Source organism: Fonticula alba, assembly GCF_000388065.1.
Source record: "Fonticula alba strain ATCC 38817 unplaced genomic scaffold supercont2.5, whole genome shotgun sequence".
Taxonomy (NCBI): domain Eukaryota; order Rotosphaerida; family Fonticulaceae; genus Fonticula; species Fonticula alba.
The window spans coordinates 1,073,595-1,093,181 of NW_009242975.1; the positions used below are offsets into that span (position 1 = coordinate 1,073,595).

Genomic DNA, 19,587 nt, shown 5'->3' on the forward strand with positions numbered 1-19,587 from the left:
GGAGAGATGGGCGCCGAGAGGGGGGGGGGGGGCACCTGACCAGCCCCTTGCGCCCGGCCCGGCCCTTACCACCGGTGCTGCTGCTGCTGCTGCTGCCGCCACTGTTGAGTGGGGGTCGACCGATCGGCGCGGCGGCCGGCCCCGGCCCGAGGCCGGCCGAAACTAGACACCCAGGGCGGTCCTTCCCATCTCGGTGGGCGCCGGGTGCGATAGCCACGCACCTGGAGCAGGGCCGGGGCCGCTGGGGCATGCTGGTCGAGCGACGCGGGCCCGTGTGTCGCATACGGGGCGCCCTGCGCGCCTGCGCCTCCCCCCTGTGGCCCCGCTCCTGCTGACGTATTACTCCCCCTGCCGGGAAGGAGGCCCGTGCGTGCCAAGGGTGGCGGTAGCGCCGAATTCAAATCCGCCAGCCCAAAACCGGCCACCACAAAACGGCCGGTCACGGGATCCCGCAGATCGCCGGTCCCCGGCAGCCTGCGCGGCGACCCCCCGGAAAAGACCTTGGCGTGCAATCTCCTCGGCGTCCGGCCAACGGGGAGGGGAGAGCTCGCGCAGCGGCTCGCCCCCCGCCTCCCCCCCCCCCTGGTTCCGCGGGAATGGGCAACACCGGTCTCGGGCGGCCCGATGTATGCGTGTCTTTTTCAGATCGCCCCCTCTTGGCGCCCGGCTGGCAGCCCAACTGTAGCTAGCCACAGCTCCCTCCCCTCCCCTGCCCGCCTGACCGATTGCTTCGCCTGCCCCCCCCCCCATTTCCTCGCTGCCATGGTGCGCGGGCCTTCGCCCGTTTTCCCTCCCCCCCCCCTTCCTGCATACTGCCGGTCTCCATCCTGACCCTCTCTGTCCTCCCCGCGCGGAACGCAGTCTGCCCCCAGCCACAACAACATCACCGACGAGGAGATCCGCGGTACCGACACACCCGCCCCGCGCATGGCCGCCTCCGCCCGCCCCCGCCCCCCGGACCCCGGCGGGCCCTTCCCTTGTGCTCTCCTTTCTCTAACCTCTCGCCCGCAGAGTATTTCCTCCTTGTCGACATCAACAACACCGGCGTCGTCTCGGGCGACAAGCTGGACACGCTGGTCCGCGCGCTCGGCTACGTCCCCCGCCCGGGCGAGATTCACAGTATGTGCCTCGGCGCCGCCCCCCCCTCCCCTCCTCCTTCCCACCCCTCCTGGCTTGCTCCCACCCTTGGCGCCGTCTCTGACCCTGGGTCCGCTGGACCCCTGCCCAGACTTTGGCTCTCTCACGCTCGAGGAGGCCTTGGTCAAGATCCCCCGCACCCGGACGGTTTTCTCCAAGAACAACATCCTGGAGGCCCTGCACATTCTGGGCATCGACGAGAACTCCGCCGTGAACACCACTGTCCTGCGGAACCTGTTCACCAGCGTGCGCCCCTTCCTGCCCCCTTTGCTCCCTGCTGCCTCTCTCTCTCTCTCTCTCTCTCTTCCCTCCCGGCCAAGGGGAGGGCCCTGCGTCATCTCCTCCCGCACTGACACAGCCCGTCGCCGTATCCCTGCAGGTCGGCCAGCCCCTGACCAACCAGGAGGTCGAGGAGCTGTTCTCCTCTCTCCCGGTCACTAACGGCCTTGTCCTGGCCAAGGGTATGTCCCCCCCCCCCCCACTCTGCCCCTTTCCCCGTCTAGGCTCGGATAGTCACTGACCTTGGGCCTCCTTTCGATGGGTGTTCCCCCCTCCCCGGTCGCCAGACCTCGTCGAGATCCTCGGCGTGTGATGGGATCTTCTCTCTGTCTTTTTCTACGCCTCCCCCCGCCGCGCGCATAGACGTGCATTGTATCATAAAAACACATCCGCCCCTCTTCCCGCCGCGTGTCTTTTCAATTGCTAAGTGGAAAAAAAGGGGGGGGGGAATGGCAGAGCAACACCCACACCTCCGGATCGCCGAGCTTCCCGGCAACGGCAAAGCCACAGGCGACCGGCGAGGGGTAGGAGTGCCTGCGGCAAAAATTATACCCCTGGGATGTCTTGATGGCCATCCCAGCATGTCGAGTCCACTGACCGGGTCTCGGGTGGCTTGCTGGAGCGCGCACTACCACCAGCACTCCGCGACTGGGCGGGGGTCCCCCCCCCGTCCTTCCCTCCGCCCGGCTGTGGGGGGGAAAGGAAGACGAAAGGGGCCCCCGATCATCGGGGAGGGGCAGAGGGCCGCGAGAAGCACGTACGCGCGCCGAGAAGCAAACGCACGCGCCAATCATCCCGATCGCACGACACTCCGGGGGCTGGATCGCGCTCGGATCTCATCAGGACTGGGCATGCACGCGCACGCCCTCCCTCTGGCAGGAAGCCGCTGGGAGGGGGGCATGTCATGCCGCAAATCGCAAGGGTCCCTCCCCTACCCTGGCCGCACAACCGGCCACCGACACACGTCATCGTGTGCCTGTCCGTGCACATACATACACACGCACGCGCGCATCCTGGTACACGCGCATCTCCGCCCGCCATCCTCGGCCATGCCATCCTCGCGAGTTCGACGCGGTGCCGACCGCCCACAGCATGTTGCCAGCACCGAAGGGCGCCCCAGGGGGGGCGCCTCCTAAGGGGGCCGCCATGACCGGCCACGACCGGACACCCGCCGCATCTGATTGCCAGCCACAGTGGCAGCCACAGCAAGGGTCAGGCTGGGACAGGTCCGCCACCCTCCCGAGGGGGGAGGGATAAAGAGGAGAACACAGCCCCGGTGACACACTTGCCAGAGGGCGCCAGGTGTGGTTGATAGTCAAAGGCGGTTGGGTAGGATGCCAGCCATTTGGCCATGGTGCGGCCGGCAAAAAAGAAAAAACATGCGAGAGGAGGGGCAGGGGGACCACGCAGGCGGGGCACGGAGAGGACGGCGGGAGGGGGAGGAGCTGCACGCACACATGCAGAAGAGGGGGCAGGCATAAGCGCACACGACAGGCGACGGGTCGGGGAGGGAGAGGGGCAAACAGGGGGGGGGGAGGGAAAGCAGATGAGAGGAGGCGATGCGCCCGGCAGGGGAAGACAGCCCCGGAGCCGGACTCAGACATGGGCGACAAACGGCCAGGGCCCTTATTGTGTGCCGGCACCCCTGGGGCGGGTGGACCGCCCGCGAGTGGCGCTTATATACCCCGATCTAAGTCACATGTGTTCATCCGAGCAGCTGATCACGCTGGGGGATCATTGTGGGTCAGACCAATTCCTCGGCCCCCGCCTCGCGGTGGTGGGCCTTGCAACGCGGGCGGGGGGGGGGCTGGCTGATCCCACAAATGATTGGGCTGGCTGCTGGCTGCTGGCTGCTGGCTGCTGGCTGCTGGCTGCTGGCTGCTGACTGCTGGCTGCTGGCTGCCCCCCTCGCTCCCCCGCAATGTGCCCCCTCCGATCGGCCACCTGCGATCTGGGCGTCCTCGCGAGTCTCGCGTGCTTGATGGTGCCGATCTCCGCGGGAAATTCCCGCCGCCGTCAGAGGGGCTCGCGTCTCTGACCCGCGGATCCTGGAGAAGGGGGGAGGTTCCTTGTGTGTCTTTTCTTTTTCCTTCTGCGGTTGTGCCATCCTCCCCCGCTGGCTGCCCTCCCATCACCGGGCCCTCCCTTTGTTTGTCCCACCGAGCGGTCTCGCTCTGTCCTTGGCTCGGGAGCATGTGCCCCTTGCCCGTCAGGGAGGTAGGCCCTTGCCGGCGCCCGGCCGGGAGAATGCTGTCCCGGGGCATGCATGCGGCAGCCGTGGCGATCGTGGCCCTTTTCACGCGCCCCAGTGGGTGCCCTCCTTCATCGGGGAGAACCTATCACCATGATTCCCCATCCCCCCCTCGTATGCCCTCGCAGCCCTTTCCTCTTCCGCCTCCCCTCGTCCGAGCGCACGTGTAAAGCCACCGACAGACACGGGTACTCGCTCTGTGCAAGCCCCCTTTCCGCTTCTGGGACAACTGGCCCCGGATCCCCCTCCACTTCGCGCCACCGCCGAAACAGCCGCTGCCGAGTCCTCACCGGCGGAGACACACGCACCACCGCGCTGCCTCGATAGCACACACCCGCACTCGGGCTCCGATATTTGCCTCCCTCTTTTGGTAGCCAACTCTCGCACGCGCAACATCCACCATGTCACAGCCATTCGACCTCTACACCGCGCCCAACTACATCGAGGAGGGCAACATCGAGGCGAACCACATCTCCTCGGCTGGTGTGCGTCATGAGACCGGGGCTCTTCACTGCCCGGGTGTTTTTGCCCTTCCCCTTTTGCCCCCCCCCCCCCCCCCCCCCCCCCCCCTGGGGGCCTTCTCCCTGGCAATCGCTCCATGACCACTGATCAGCCACACCCCCGTCCTTCGGCCATCACGCGCGACCTTTGTCGAACACAATGTGCCCGCCGCTCGCCTGCTCTCTGGCTGCGTGCCGGGTGTCGGTCAATTGCTTGGGACATTTTGCGACGGCCGTGCCCGCGCCCCGCGCCCCGCGCCCCGCGCCCCGGGCCTCATGACAGATCCTGGACTTCCGCGCGGCACAGGCCCTCGTCCGTGCGCACCTCCGGTCCATCGGTGTGGTCAATGCCACGGGCCTGGTGCAGGATGAAGCATACTCCGGCGAGGCGCCCCACTACTCGGCCGGCGTCCTCATGGACGGTACTCGCTTGTATTATGACTTTGTGCCGGGGCCCGGGACCCCCAATGGCCCGGGGATCCTGACGACCAGCGTGCTGCTGTACCACTTCCGGCGCGTGCCCAGCGAGGCGGCCGTGGCGACCATCCGTCGCCGGGCCGAATCTTCCGTCGCCCTGGACGAGTGGCGCCGGGGGATTTACAGCCGCCTGGCTCGGGAGAACTTCAAGTTGACCATCCAGCAGCGTGAGCAGGTCCATGCCCACGGGCATGGCTATGGCAGCCGGCCGTCCAGCCGCGCCGGCAGCATCTCGCCCAAGCGCCGGCCGGTGGTGCCCCAGGTGGACCCGCGGAAGCTGCCGCCCATGGTGCTGACCTATGAGCCGACCAACTTGGGGGTGTACCTTTCGCGCCGGTGGGAAAGCGCCCCGTCGAGCGGGGAAATGGCCTTCTGCATTGCCACAGATGCCTTCGTGCAGCTGGCCCGCGCTCTGCGTGCCGAGGTGATCGGCAGCGAGGCCGGGGCCGGGGGCGCGCCGATCGTCGACCCCTCCGGCGTCTCCCGGTCGGCTGGCTTCCTCAGTGCGCCGGCCGAGCAAATTTCCCTCGCGCAATGGCAGGCCGGGGCCGGGGGACCGGCGGCCAGTGGCCCGGTGGTCGGGGCCCGCCGCGTGGACTCCCCCTCGCCGGTTGGCTCGGTGTCCCACGCCCCCGGCACGCACCATGGCCTTCGGCCGGATTCCCCCGGCGGCGGCATGAGCCGGCTGACGGCCCTGCGCCGGAAGCTGGCCCCCTGGCGCAGCAGCGACTCCAGGGGCTTCAAGCATGGCGGCGACTCGACCACCTTCCACCTGGGGGACCCCTCCTCGGTGCAATATCACTATGCCCGGGAGGAAGTCCCGCCGGGCAGCGAGGGCGCCCACCCCGGGGCCGGAGCCGACGCCTCGGGCGCCGGCGACGGCGCACAAGCCAAGACCCCGCGCATCCTGACCCCGGTGTCGCGCATGATCCACGAGAGCGTCGAGGCCAGCAAGCCCGGGCCGCCCCTGGATGTGCTGGCACGGCAAACATCCCCACGAGGCACGGCCTCGCCGCCGGTGAGCTTCGCCGGGCCCGGGCCCGGGCCCGGCGCCTCCAGTGCCGCGGTGTCCGCCTCGCCGGGTGTCCACATCGCGGGCGTCGAGTCGGCCACGCACCTCGGCCGGCCGGCCGCCGACAGCCCGGCTCTCGGGTACCCGGGTAGTGGTGCTGGCGGCGGCAGTGCCGGGCACCTGGCGGCCGGCGGTTTTCCCCCCTCTTCGTCTGAGGAGAATCTCGGCCTGCTGGGCCAGCCCTCTCGGCCGATCACCACCGAGCCCCGGCAAATGGCCGGCGGCCAGCCGGAGGGAAGCCACGACAGTCGTGCGTCCTGCCCCCTTTTCCTGCTGTGTATGGGCCCCTCGTCGGGTGGCGCCCGGTCGCGCGCGGTCCCCCCCCGCCCACGACGGGCCTGTGTCCTTGCATACTTGGAGGATGATTGCATGCCCGTGTGCCGGAATGCCTGAGCCCCTTTCTTTCATGTAGGTGCCCCCCCCCCCCCCCCACACGCCGCTGACCCTGACCGCTGCTGCATCCCCTTGCTCCTTGTGCGGGGGCGTCCTCCTCCAGTTCACGCGCTGAAGGCCTCCTCCTCGCATGACTCCTTCATCACCAAGCTGGCGTCGAAGCTGCCCCGCAAGCTCCAGGGCTCCCGTGCCAAGGAGCTGGCGGCCGAGGCCGGGGCCGGCGATGTGCACGGCGCCTCGGCGGCCGAGGGCAAGCGCAGTCGCTTCGCCTCGCCGAAGGTGGTCATCCCCCCGGGCCAGGCCCGGCCGACCGGGCTCCCGCTCAAGATCTACAGCAGCCACACCCCCTCGCGTGCCATGTGGGGCGGCTCGGATGCCGGGATTCCCCGGGCCAATGTTCGTGGTGGCAGCCCGGCCGGCGGGTCCCCATCCGGCCCGTCCACTGGCGGCCGCCAGCCGTGAGCCTGCGGCTGGCCCCCCCCGCCCCTCTGTCCCGGCCTCCGGTGGGTCTCTCGCCCGGGGCCGGCCTGCGAGGAGCTGGGGGGGGGGGGGGGGGCGAGGGAGAGTCTCGTGTTTTGTGACGGCCAACATCCTGGATGGGACATGGGGAGGATGTACCGGGGCGAGGGGCGGGGGGCGCTTGCATCGCTGCCTCTTTGCCCGCGGATGCCCACCCAGCTGTCTTCCGAGGAGGACCGCCGCCAGCCGCCGCCGCCGCCCGCGCCGGGGCCACACGCGTGCCAAGTTGCACCGTGTCAAGCGCGACCGCGCGAGGCTTCGGCGGGGAGGATCTCTCTCTCTCTCTCTGCCGCCACGGATATGCGCGGCGTGGGCGGGGCCGGATGGCGCGCGTATGTGGGTCCCATCCATGGACCGGCGTGTGCGTGCGGCCTCCCCCCCCCCCCCCCCCCCCCCCCCCCCCCCCCGCCCCCCCGCCCCCCCCCCCCCCCCCCCCCCCCCCCCCCCCCCCCCCTGTGCCCGGTTCGCCCCGTTAGAAGCGCCCCCCGCGGGGCTTCGGCGGGGGGTGTCTTTCCCTCCCCTCTTCCCCCCCCGGGATGTCGCCGCGGGGGGGGGGGGGGGGGGGCGCGGATTTGGGGGCCCCCCCCGAGGCCGGGGGGGGGCTGGGGCCCCCCCCCCCCCCCCCCCCCCATCCGACCGCGCCGCCGTGTGACGAGGGCCCCTCCTCTCCGCTGCGGTGAGGGGGAGATCTCAGGCGAAGAAGAAGTGACTTGAGCCTCCCTCCCAGGGGCCGAGAAGATCTGCCACAACAGAAGTAATAATAAAAAAGAAACAATGCCCGCGCGCCGTGAGGGATTCCAAGATGGGGAGGGATTTTCACTGGAGGCCAGATTTTCGGGGAATGCCCGGGTAAAAGGGCGCTCCTGAAAATTTGACAGCGTCGATTGCCCCCGGGCGGGGCCGGTTGGTCCTCCTCGTTGAGTCCTGGCGCCGGCGCTCCCGCCATTGGCCCTAGGGCAATTAAAGAATTTCTCCGCCGAAGCGGGGGCAAAGGGTGTTGGCTGCAGCGGGTGCCCGTGCGCACATACGGCTGCCCGTTTGCGAGTGCGCCCTTTCTTTTTTTTTCGTCGGCTCGAGAACGCGGGAGGCTCGACGATTGCGGTTTTGTGGGCGCCGGGTGTCGTTGTCGTCCAAGGGCAGGGCGGCAGATGACTCGCGCCGGGCCAGCCGTCTCCGGAGCCGGGAACGGGGAATGGCGGCAGGCGAGGGGACGCCAACGATCGACCCGTTCGCTCGAGAGACGGGGGGCGGGAGGGGGCGGCTAACGGCCGGGCCGTGTGCGTTGGTTGGTGCCTCTCTCCCCCGGGCAGACACGTCTCGGCTTGCCTGCGGCTCGGCACGCACGCACATTGCCCGGACAACAGCGACTCTCTGCCCGGAGACCGGAACGTGTCAAGGCGGACACCGGGCGAGTCCGGCCTGGCCAGCCACAAGGGAGCAAGGAGGAGGGTTGTGTGCGGTCGCGTCGATGCCCCCCCCCCCCCCCCACACACACGCACACTTGAGACGCCCGCCCCCCTCGGCCATTCCCCCCTTTCCCCGCCCTCGCGCAGCCTACGCTACTGGCCGCACCGCGACCGACGCCCGGTCTTTCGCCCCCTCGCCGCGCAGGTTGACAAGTGGCCGCGGTTCCGGTTGGCTGGCCGCGGCACCCCCTACTCTTCTCCGGCCCTATCTCTCCTTTCCCGTCTTTTCCCCCCCTTTCTTCTCCTCTTCCTGCCCCTTCCCTCCCCGGCCCTGGCCCCCCCCCCCCCTCCCCTCCCGTCCCCTCTGAGTCGTGCGTGTCTGTCCCGGTCCGGCTCTCACTCTCGGTCTCGACCCCTCTTCTTGCGCTGCCTTCATTCGCCTCCCCTCGCAACTGTTGATCCGTTGTTGGCACCTGTCCTTTCGGCCTGTCTTATTTCTCTCTCTCTCTCACACACACACACACGCGTGCGCACGAACACTCCTCCCAAACAAAGGGCCAGTCTCCCCCTTTCCCGGTCGCCCGCCCCCCTCCCCGCCCGCCCCCCTCCCCGCCCCCCCGCCCGCCCGCCCGATGGTTGCCCACGCTTCCCTCGGCGAGCCTCTCCCCATGAGTGTGGCCACCGGAGGGGAGGACTTTGCCGGGGGCGCACGCGCTCTCCTGCCTGCCCTCGGCTCGGCCGCCGGGAGCCTACCCGATGACGAGCAGGCCGCCGCCGGTCGCCCGGATACCACCGACCCCTCACTCTCGGCACAGAAGCGCAAAGGCCGGGCCCTGGTATGATGCTTCATCGGAGGGACTCCTCGCTCCTCGCCTTTCCCCTGCGTCGGCCATTTGCTCAACGCCTAACCCCCCCTCCTCTCTCCCCGCCTCGTGCTGGCAGATGATGAATCGTCTTGCGCGGCTGCGCAGCGCGCCAGCCGCCTCTGAGCCCGCTGCCGAGCCCGCCTCCGAGCCCGGCCCGGTGCCTGCCTCTGCACCCGTCCCGGAGCCTGTCTCCGAGCCTGTCTCCGAGCCTGTCCCCGAGGCCGCCCCGGCTGTCTCCTCGGCGGTGGTCGTGCCGGAGCCCCCTGCCGAAGTCCCCCTCCCGGCGGCCATTCCGGAGCCGGTGGCCGGGTCGGCCGCCCATGCCCAGCCGGTCCCTGCTTCTGGGTCTCTGCCCGAGCCGGTCCCTGCTCAGGTGGTTTCTCCGCCTCCGGCGACCACTTCGGCGCCGGATGCCTCGTCGCTCTTTGCCGGGTCCGTCCCGGCGCCGGATGCCTCATCGCTTTTCGCCATGTCTGCTCCGGGTCTGGAGGCGTCAGCATTGTTTGGTGCCCCCGCCGTCGCCACCGCCGCCGGGGCCGCTGTCTCGCCGCCCTCTGCTCCGCCGGCCGTCGGTTTCCCCGGGGCGGCCCAGCCACTGTCACAGCCACTGTCGCAGCCGCAGCCGCAGCCGCAGCCGGTCACCGACTTTTCTCAGCTCTTCTTCCCGCTCCCCATTGCTGAAGGGACAACCCCCCCGGCCCCGGGGCCCGTCACCTTCCAGCCCACCCCGGACACCTTCCACTCAAGCCCGGCCCCGGCCGCAAATGGTATGGCCCCCTCTCGGCAAGACCCCCCCCCCCCTTCCCATTCTCCTGTGTCGCCTCTCTGACCATGGCTCATCGCGGCCCCCTTTCCCTGTTGTTCCCTCCCCTCCTGCAGCTCCCACCACCGAGCAGGAGGAGGAGTCCGCCTGGCCGAGCATCCTCCAGCCGGTGCAGGCCCCCTTGGAGGCATCGGCCTCCTCCATGACCGTGACCGATGCCCCGCCGGCCGTGTCGCCACAGCAATTGGCCCACCCACCGCATGCCACGCCGCCCCAGCAGCAGGTGGACATCTCGCACTTCTTCCTGACGCCCGTATCTCCCGGGAGTACGGCCGCCCCGTCGGCTACCACCACAGCCACGGCCTCGAATGTTCTCTGGCCACTGTCGGAGCCGGAGCCGGAGCCGGAGCCGGAGCCGGAGCCGGAGCCGGCACCGGGGCCAGAGCCGCAGCTCGAGCCACAGCCGGTCGCCGTTCCCCCGGTCCCAGCTCCCACTTCGGGCCTCGAGCCGGCCGCCGTCAGCTCGCCAAAGAGTACTGGCGGCTCAGCCCAGTGGCGGCCGATCGGCGGCCTGGACATGGCCGGCTTCCCCGAGGCCGAGCCCTTCTTGGAGCCTTTCGCTCGGTCCATCGTCGAGCCTCATGCCGAGCCGCATGCCGAGCCCCCGCCGCCCGGGCCTGCCATCGAGCCGGCCCTTGAGCCTATGCTGGCCCCGGCCCCGGCCCCGGCCCCGGCCCCGGCCCCGACGTCGGACGCGGCACAGGCCGCTCTTTTTGCCACGGCCGCCGTCAGCGGGCTTGCTCTGGGACCGGAGCCGGTGCTCGGCCTCGATCATGGCCAGGCTCCTGGCCAGGCCCAGGCCCATGGGTCTGCGCAGCACCCGGCCCTTGTGACCCCGACGGCGGGCGATCCCTCGGCAGCGGCGGCGGCGGCGGCGGCGGCGGCGGCGGCCACGGCCGAGGTCTCCATCAGTAGCCAGGCCACCGAGCTCCTCAAGTGGGTGGCCAATTTGAACACCCTGTTGGACCAGCACTCGCTGGCCGGCGCGGATGAGCCGGCCCCCGTGGCCCAGCATCCCCACCCGCCGGCCCTCGAGCCGGCGATCGACCAGCCAGCGGCTTCGCAGGGGTACGCCCCGGCCGAGGACCCGGCCGAGCCGGCTGAGCTCTCGGCGGCCAATGCGCTGACCGCGCTGTACGGGGCGCTGGAGCACCACCTGCCGCAGATCCTGACCGAGCGTCAGCAACTGCGTGACGAGCTGGTTGCCATGCATGCGGCGCTGGTGGACCTGCGCGCGCAGCAGGCCACCACCGAGCGCGAGCTGGCCGAGTGCCTGGACCAGCGGGCCGCCCTGGAGGCGGAGCTGGCCACCAGCAGCCAGCAGAGCCAGCAGCAGGTGGCCCGGCAGCAGGAGCTCCTGGCCCGGCTGGCCGGCAATGAGGAGGCCCTGCGCGCGGCGCGCGATGCCCTCGGCGCGGAGCATGCCCATGTGGAGCTCCTGACGGGCAAACTCCTGCAGGCTACCGAGCAATTGGCCAGCCTGAAGGCCGAGGCGGACTTGGCGGCGGCGGCGCGTGCGGCCGAGGCCGAGGCCGAGGCCGCCGACCGGGCCCTGGACCCGGATGAGGCGGCCGATCATCCGTATGCCGGGCTCTCGGCGCGGGCCCTGCGAGACATTGCCCACTCCCTGCGGCTGGAGTTGGAGGATGCCGAGGCTCGCCTGGCCGAGGCTCGGGCCGATGCCGGGCTGGCGACCGAGTCGCTGGCGGCCTCGGTGCGCGAGGTCCAGGCACTGAAGGAGTCCCTCCAGGCGGAGGGGGCGTCGCGGCAGGCGCTGCAAGCCCGGGCCACCGGGCTGCAGGAGCGCGTGGCCCAGCTGGAGGCCCAGGCGGCGGCCATGAAGGAGGTCGAGCAGCGGACCCCCTCGCTGGCCCTCTGCCGGACACGCATCAAAGCCCTGTCCGATGAGAATACCCTTCTCCGGGCGCAGGTGGCCGACTTCGAGAAGTCGGGCCTGACTCCGGCCTCGCAGTCGGCCGCCGAGCACCAGGCCCGGCGGGATTGGGCCTTCCAGTCGCAGATCGACATGCTGACGCAGGCATTGCACAGCCAGCGCCAGTTGAATCGCACCCTGCGCGAGCAGTCGGCCTCCTACACGGCGGAGATCCGCCGGCTTCACGATGGCCAGAGCGCTCTCTTTGGGCAGCTGGCCGCCGAGAATGCCCGTCGCGGGATGGCGGACATGTCTTCCGAGGGGGACGCCCGGGCGGCCGCCTGGATCAGTCTCCCCTCGAAGCGCCTGTTGGGCCGGTGCGCGGCCTTGCAAGATCGCGTTGGGCAGCTCACGGCCGAGGGGACCGCCGCCACCGGGCGCATCGCCGATCTGGAGGAGGCCCTAGCCGGGGCCAATGAGGCGCTGGCCGCCGCGCAGGCCGACCTGCAGGCCCTGCGCACCGCGGCCGACACGCACCAGCTGACTGTCGGGAATCTGAACCAGCGGCTGGCCAGCCTGCTGGCGCACTCGGAGGCGCTGAACTTGCGCCTGGCCGAGCGGGACGCCGAGAATGCGGCCGCCCTGCGCCGGGCGGCCGACCTGGAGCGCCAGCTCTTTGCCCTGCGCACTGAGCGCCAGGCCGAGCGCGAGGCGGCGGCCGCCACCGCCAGCAGCCTCGCCGATGACCGGGCCGCCGCGCAGGCCGAGCTCCATCGCGCGCGTCTGGCCCTTGGCGCCTCGCAGCAGCAGCTGGAGGCCGCGGTGGCCCGGGGCCGGGCAGCCCAGCAGCGGGCCAACCGGTATGTGGCCTCGGACCGGGCCCTGCGCCGGGCCTTGAACCTGCCGTCCGATGATGAGGCCGACCATTTGGGCAGTGGTCTGCCTGGTGCCGGGGCACCGGATGACAGCACGGCATCGGCCTCGCCGGCGTCCTCCGGCGGGGCGGCGTCGCCCCTGTCCGAGCAGGACCTGGCCGACTTGCTGCTGTCCGGGGCCACGCCGGACGCGGCCGCCATCAAGCCCGGCACGGCTCTGACCCCGGAGCAGGAACGCCTGCTGGCCAGTGTCGCCCGGGTCCGGCAGCTGCAGGCGTCGCATCGGCGGGCGCTGGCCGAGCAGGAGCGCCTGCAGGCCAGCAATGCCGACCTCCAGGCCAGCCTGGACCGTGGCACCTCCGAGGCCACGCGCCTGCGCGCCCGCCTGGACCAGGCACACGAGACCACCCGGCGCCTGGAGGCCGATCTGGCCGCCGCCAATGAGCAGGTCGCCACGCTCGACGCGCAGGTGGCCCAACTGGGCGAGCGGAATGCCGGGTTGACGGCGCAGGTGGCCGCCGCCGGGATTGCCCAGCAGCGCCTGGTCCAGGACCGGGCTCGGCTGCTGCAGCATGTCCGCCGGCTGACGGCCCATCGGCACCGCACGTTGGAGGATTTGACCGGCGTCCTGGAGGCCATGGACCGGATGGTGGCCTATTCGGACGACCTGGGCCGGACGTCGGACCAGCGGGAGTCCTTCGTGCTGGAGTCCTCCTTCGACCGGTGCATCCGCTCGCTCAATGCCATCCTCGACATGCAGATGGCCTTCCTCGACCGGGAGATCGATTCCCAACGGAGCAGCCTCGTTTCCGGGGCCTCGGATGTGGGGGCAATGGGTCTGGGGCCGACGGCTTCCGGGGGCGGCATGCCCGCGGCGCCGGACACCCCGACTGCCCACCTGGACCTGATGGCCCTGGCCCAGCAGGCCGGCCTGATGGAGGACTTGGTCTTTGATGCGGGCTCGGCCGGCGCCCCGGCGGCTGGCCTGTCCCCGGCTCGCGGCAAGCAGTCCGACGTGGAGGCCGACGCCCGGGCCGTGGCCCAGCTCCGCCAGCGTCTTGCCAATGTTGGCCATGTGTCACCGACCACCGCCGGCCGGAGCCAAGCCGCCGCCCCGGGCCACGCCACCAACCCGGCCTACCTGGGCGAGTCGTCGGCAGCCGGCTTCCTGTCTGCCATGCACCAGGCGGACAGCCTCCTGTCAGCGGAGCTTCCCCCGATGGCTGGCAGCAGCCGGCCGAACGGGGCGCAGTCGCATTTTCATGAGGGCCCGGCGTCTCCCCCTCGACATGTGACTCCACCCACTGAAGTGAAGGGCCCTACCTTTGTCGACATCCCCACCCCGCCGGCCGCGATGACCGGCCTGCCGGGTGACAGCCCGGCCGGCACCGTGGCCGAGCCGCCCCCCCCGGGCGAGGCTCCGGCCGGTGTCCCGGTGCCCCGGGCCGCCCCGGTCGAGGAGGACCGCTCTCGGAAGGGGGTGGCTCCCCCTGCCCCGACGACCGGGGGGGGCCCCGGTCTTCCGATTGCCATGGCCACTGCTGCCCCGGTCGGGGTGGCGTCTCCGCCTCCGGCCGTGACCACCAGCCTCGGCGGCCGGACGACCGTTGTTCTGGACCATGCGGTGGCCGCCTCGGATCCGCTGGTCCTGCGGCTCCCGGTCGCCAGCAGCACCAAGCCGGTCAGCCCGCCGCCGGTGGTCTTCTTTTCGGATGCGCCGGTTCGCACGCCGGACTTCGCCCCGTTGGCTGGCGGCGCGTCGGTGGATGCCACCACCCTCAGCAGCCCCTCGGAGTCGGGCATGGTGACCGCGCGCGAGTCGGCCGCCTCCTCGCCCGGGCTGAGTGTGGCCCCGGCGCCCATGGGCCCGGCCAAGCCCCCCCCGGCCGAGGACCCCCTGTCCAAGTGGGCCGAGTCGGAGGAGGACACCGGCTTCGGCTCCTCGGCCGGCCTCCGGAGCATCGGCCCGGGCGCCTCCGCCGGGGCCCCGGCGATCGATCCGCTTGCCAAGTGGGTGGAGGAGTCCGACGGGGAGGAGCAGGAGGAGGATTTCCTCCCCCGGGGACCGGCCCCAACGGCGGCGGCGGCGGCGGCGGCGGCCCCGGCATCGGCCGACCCGCTGGCCAAGTGGGTCGAGTCTGACGAGGAGGAGCAGGAGCATGGTGGGGCTGCCGCCCGGCCCGCGGTCCGGATGACCACCTTCCCGGCCCCGGCGGCGGGGATGCCCCCCATGGCGGGGGCCGCCTCCGGCAAGCAGCCAGTCGATCCCCTGGCCAAGTGGGTGGACTCCGAGGAGGAGGAGGACGGGCATGTGGATCTGGACTTCGATGGGGCCCCGGCCATCGGGGCTCGGCGGAACTTTTCCCAGCTCGGCCTGGTTTTGCCCGGGGCCTTGGCGGCTCGCCCGACCGGGGTGGCCTCCTTGCCGAAGGCCGCCGGCGGTCGTCCGACCCTCATCAGCTTGGATAACATGCACCTGGTCACGGGCCTCGGCCAGCGATCTGCGGACGAGTCGCTCGTCGGGCGATCGGCCTCTTCGCCGCCTCCGGAGGCCCAGCAGCCCCCGGTGAAAATCCCGCGCACGGACACGTCCGGTAGCCGTGGCGGCGGCGGCGGCGGCGATGATGACTGGGAATCCGCCTTCGAAGAGGATCTGGATCCGTCCTTCGCGCTGAGCCGCTTTGGCGCGTCGACCATCAAGTTCTCCACCTCGGCCGCCGCGTCGCCGATGGTTTCGGCCTCGCTGGCTGGGGGGACCACCTCGCCGGGGCTCGGCCATGGCATGGGGTCTGCCTCGTCACAGGGCGGCAGCGCGCCCGGCAGCAGCGGTAGTACCCCCTCCGGACGCGGGCAGGTGATTGCCCTGAGCCAAGTGCGCGCGGCGTCGGCGCGCGGCGGCGCCACCTCGGAGAGCATTCTGCAGCAGCACCAGGAGGAGGAGGAGGATTACGATTTCGACCTGCCGGCCGGTGACGGGCGCCTGGTTTTGACCGCCTCCGATGTTCGGACCGCCCAGCACTCGGGGGCCGGTGCCAGTGGCGACCATCGGCTGGTGATGGATCCGACCGGCGGTTCGGCCGTCGGCACCGGGCTGGCCCGCACCCAGAAGCCGCCTCTTCCCCCCGGAGCGGGGGTCCGGCCTGGCGGGTCGCATGCCGGGGGGTCGGCCTCGTCCGCGCTGCTTGCGCAGACCATGACCATTGGCCGGACCCTGGGCCGGAGCATGTCCTCCGGGACCAGCGGGGCCGGGCCTTCGGGCGGCGGCGCGGCCCGCGGAGGCAGCATGCGTCTGAATTTCACCGAAAACAAGACCTGGTCGCGTGGGCAGCTGAAGAACGCCATCCTCGGCGAGGCGTCCCTCAAGAATGAGGCGGATTCCTGGCTGCAATTTGACAACCCCACGGGCGAGGTGGAAACCGAGGCCAGCCCATTGCTGGCGCCGATGTCCGCGGCCGGGGCTGCTCCCTCCCCTCGGCTGGACCAGTGGCAGGAGTCCGAGGCTGACAGCCGGGATTGGGGCTCGCACTGGGGCGGTGGCTCGGCCAGCGGTGGGGACTTCAGCGATTCGTCGTTCCTGTTCACGCCGCGCGAGGTCCCCTTGTCGGGTCCTGCCCCGGGGGCGGGGGGCCCCGCTGCGGGGCCGGCCCCGGCGACTACCGCCAGCTTTGGCAGCATGCCCGAGGCCCTGGAGTCCGAGCAGTCTGAGCCGGAGCAGCAGGCGACCTTCGGCCGGCGGGCGTCCCGGCGTGCGCGCAGCCTCTCCGGCAACGGGGTCTTCCCCGGGCCGGCTGCCGCCGGTGGCTCCGGGTCGATTCCCTCTTCAGACACCGAAGTGGCCCCGAGCACCCCGGCGCGGGGCCCGGCCCCTGTTGCCGATCCGCTGCCGACGGCCGAGCATCCCACCGATCCGGATCGCAGCCCGGCGGCCATTCGCCTGCTGTCGCTCTTCTCGCCGCCGGCTCCGGCTGCGGCCCAGGCTGCGGCCCCGGTTGCCGCTCAGCCGGCTGCCGCCTCGCCCTCGGCCGAGGGCCTGGCTCCCCGGCCGCCCTCGCCGCCACCCTCGTATGAGGAGCTGGCTGCTGCGACGGCCCCTCTTGCCGAGGAGCAGCAGCCCGTGCCGATGGTGGCGCCCATGTCGCGCACGTATTCGGCCGCGCCGCCACCCCTGCCGGGAGCCGCCGCGACCGCGGCCACCCATTCGGCCCCCCCTCCTGGCGGCCCGGCCCTGCCGCAGCCGGTGCATCTTCACGCCCAGCAGCAGGCCCCCCTGTCCGGGCGTATGGCCCCGCAGGTCTTCGACCTCGGCAACCTGGCCAGCATTCCCACCCCCTCGCTGTTCATTCCCCAGCCGCCGGGGCTCGGAGCGCCTGGGGCCGGGGCCCCGCTCTTCCATCCCGGTGGCGCCGGCGGCGCCGGGCCCACCATGATGGTGCCTCCTTCTCCCTTCGGCGGCGCCCCCGGTGCCGGGCTTCTTCCTGGCTCCATGGATCACCATCGCATTGGCGCTGGCACCGGCCTCGACACAGGGGCCTTCTCAGATAGCGACTTCGTGTCGGCCGACGACGGCAGCGACATGGACGCCTTCTAGTTGCGAGCTGCCGCGATGGCGGGTCTCCCTTTCCTTGGTGAGGCCTGTGCCCTTTCTCTTTCAAATACACCCACACACCCACACATACATACACTCCCCGCCAGCGGCGGATAGATGGATCCATTCTTTTTTGTCCTTTTTTTCCCCGTGCATGCTTCCATACCCCGACAAGCCTATCATGTCACTTGCGAGTGGGGCTTGCGTGTATGTCCCCTCTTGCCGTATACTCTGACCTTTCTCTCCCTTCCACGCACACCCACACACACACACACACACACACACACACACACACACACACACACACACACACACATCTCGCTCCCGGCCCGCGTGGCATGGCCGCATTCGTGCGGTGGCTGCGGGCGTCGATTGTGGGCCACGGAGAGGACACAGTCAGAGGAACAGCCTTGGCCGGCTGATCTGCCCAGATCATGCCATGGCCGAATGGCATTTCCAAATCGCGACATTGCTCCTCACGACTATTGCACACCGACGCGCTCTCTTGCGCGCCCCCTTGAAAGAGGGCGAGGGATCGAACGCCACCGGGCGCATTTCTGCGCACGCCTGGCCTGATCGGCTGCTCTTTTTTTTTCCTCCCTAGCCCTCTCTTTTCCGGGCCATCCATCCTCGGGACACGGGGCGGCGCAGCAATACTTGTGCACATGCCAGGCCGCACGCCAAGCTGGCCGGGGAATGCGGCCTGAAGCCGGTCTCCCCCAAGTGAAGGTGCCCGGGCGGGAGCCAGCGGAAAGCATGCACATATGAGCATTATGTGTGCACATACGAACATCAGAGCGTACTGTGCGTGCCTGTGGATGCCCGCGGGGGGGGGGGGGGGGGGGGCGACGACTGTGGCGCCCCTCCAGGCTGCGAGTGTATCCCGGCGCGTGAAAGTCCGGTCTATGTGGGTCTTTCCTAGCCCCGAAGAGCATGTCCCCCCGCCCTCTCGCGCGCAGACACACTCTCGCTTCCTGGCCAGCGGGCCGGCAGGCCCCTCCCAGGGCGTGGGGGGGGGGGGTGCACACCCGCACGCGCACCACGCCGGCCGGGGAGTACATGTGTGTCTGCTCCGGGGCCCAGCTGACGGCGGGGCAGTTGCCCTCCTCTCGGCTCTTTTTTGGGGACCGCCCCGCGCCGCCCTGGCCAGACCCGTTACCCGCGGGCGTCGTGCCGGACACGCACATGTCCGGGACCCGGGGGGGGGGGGGGAGTGCAAGCATGGCGGAGGCTGAAAGGGCGACCCCGCCACCCACGCGGCGCCATATGCATGTGTCCGGCTCGCGCCGAGCAGCCAGCAGCCGGTTCGCCGCGCCTCAGGCCGCGCCGCGGCGGTCCATACGACAAGGGCCCCAAAGGCTGATCGGCGGATGGGCAAGCCACAAGGGGGGGAGGGGGGAGGGGGGAGGCAGCACGAATGTGGGAAGCTCATATGAAATTCGATCGCGATCGGCCTCCCGGCCGCACGACGCCCGGCCACACCTTGTGGCATAGGTCGGGCCCCCCGCCCCCCCCCCCCCGCACGTCTACCCGCTGCCATACGGCCGGCTGTCTCTTTCTTCCTCTGTCTCAAGCTTGCCGCCGCGTCCCGGCCATGGGAGTGCAGGCGGCTCCCGTCCCATGTTTGCGCCCCCTCTGTCCCAGAGGCGGGGGGAGCATGGGCCTGCCCGCGCAGGGGTGCCACAGGACAGGACAAGACACGGCTATCCCCCGAACCCCCCTGCCGACGATGGCCCCAGCCACCTATTCTCCGGTCCGGCCGCCCCCCGGTTCGGGCGGTGAGAGTGTGTGGGGCCTGCCAGGTGCTCCGTCGTCCCTCTCCCCCCAGCTGGCCCCACCTCCCCAAAGGTCATCCCCCACCCCCGCCCCCCACCCACGATCCGGGCTTTTTCGTGGGTGTTTCACCCCCCCCCCCCCCCCCCCCCCCCCCCCCCCCCCCCCCCCCCCCCCCCCCCCCCCCCCCCCCCCCCCCCCCCCCCCCCATGTGACGGTGGTCCTGCGTGTGTTGCAGTTGGCTCCCTCCCATCATCATCGACCCTTTTTTCCCGTTTCGAAATATACCCTTTGTGTCGTCCCTCTCTTTCCCATGTGTGTGTGTGTGTGCCTGTGATTTTGGGCTTTTTCCCTTTTCAAACCTGTGTTTCACCCCCCCCCCCCCTGGTGGACGAGGGAGGCGGCGGGATGCCGCTCTCTCTTGGTGGGGGAGCCCCGCGATTCGGGTGTCTGAATCTCACTGCGCCCGGGGGGGGGGGGGGGGGGCTTGGTCTTCCCCTTGCCATGGCAGACCCCGAGGGCCCTCTTTCCTTTGGGGCCGTGATGCCCCCCCCCTCTCTTGGCCATCCTTTTGTCTCATGTGTTGTATGAGCGTCTTTTTTTTCCCCAATCGCCGACGAGGATCCTGAAAGTGCTTCGGGCCTGGCAGGGAATTCCCATGGACCGGTGGTCGACCTTGGCAGCAGCAGCCTTCCATCCCGAGGTGCGACACCATGCGGGTACCGAGCAGCAGCAGGAGGGAGAAAAAAGAAAGCTGG

At 70.6% G+C, this 19,587-nt stretch overlaps 4 protein-coding genes across 4 annotated transcripts; all 4 read left to right on the forward strand.

Moving 5' to 3' along the window:
• Nucleotides 1-762: 762 nt before the first annotated feature.
• Nucleotides 763-1,729, forward strand: H696_03425 (hypothetical protein; the record flags this gene model as incomplete). Its single annotated transcript, XM_009497291.1, has 6 exons — nt 763-765; nt 862-904; nt 1,012-1,119; nt 1,229-1,383; nt 1,517-1,598; nt 1,704-1,729. 6 exons carry the CDS (start codon nt 763-765, stop codon nt 1,727-1,729), a joined length of 417 nt encoding a protein of 138 aa, XP_009495566.1.
• A 136-nt stretch (nt 1,730-1,865) lies between these two features.
• H696_03426 (hypothetical protein) lies at nt 1,866-2,552 on the forward strand (the record flags this gene model as incomplete). The annotated part of the gene is made up of 1 exon (XM_009497292.1): nt 1,866-2,552. One exon carries the CDS (start codon nt 1,866-1,868, stop codon nt 2,550-2,552), a length of 687 nt encoding a protein of 228 aa, XP_009495567.1.
• Nucleotides 2,553-4,068: 1,516 nt separating this feature from the next.
• On the forward strand, nt 4,069-6,571 carry H696_03427 (hypothetical protein; the record flags this gene model as incomplete). Its single annotated transcript, XM_009497293.1, has 3 exons — nt 4,069-4,152; nt 4,451-5,966; nt 6,213-6,571. 3 exons carry the CDS (start codon nt 4,069-4,071, stop codon nt 6,569-6,571), a joined length of 1,959 nt encoding a protein of 652 aa, XP_009495568.1.
• Nucleotides 6,572-8,702: 2,131 nt separating this feature from the next.
• Nucleotides 8,703-17,059, forward strand: H696_03428 (hypothetical protein; the record flags this gene model as incomplete). Its single annotated transcript, XM_009497294.1, has 3 exons — nt 8,703-8,870; nt 8,977-9,667; nt 9,780-17,059. The coding sequence occupies 3 exons, from the start codon at nt 8,703-8,705 to the stop codon at nt 17,057-17,059; spliced, it is 8,139 nt and encodes a 2,712-aa protein (XP_009495569.1).
• Nucleotides 17,060-19,587: the final 2,528 nt, after the last annotated feature.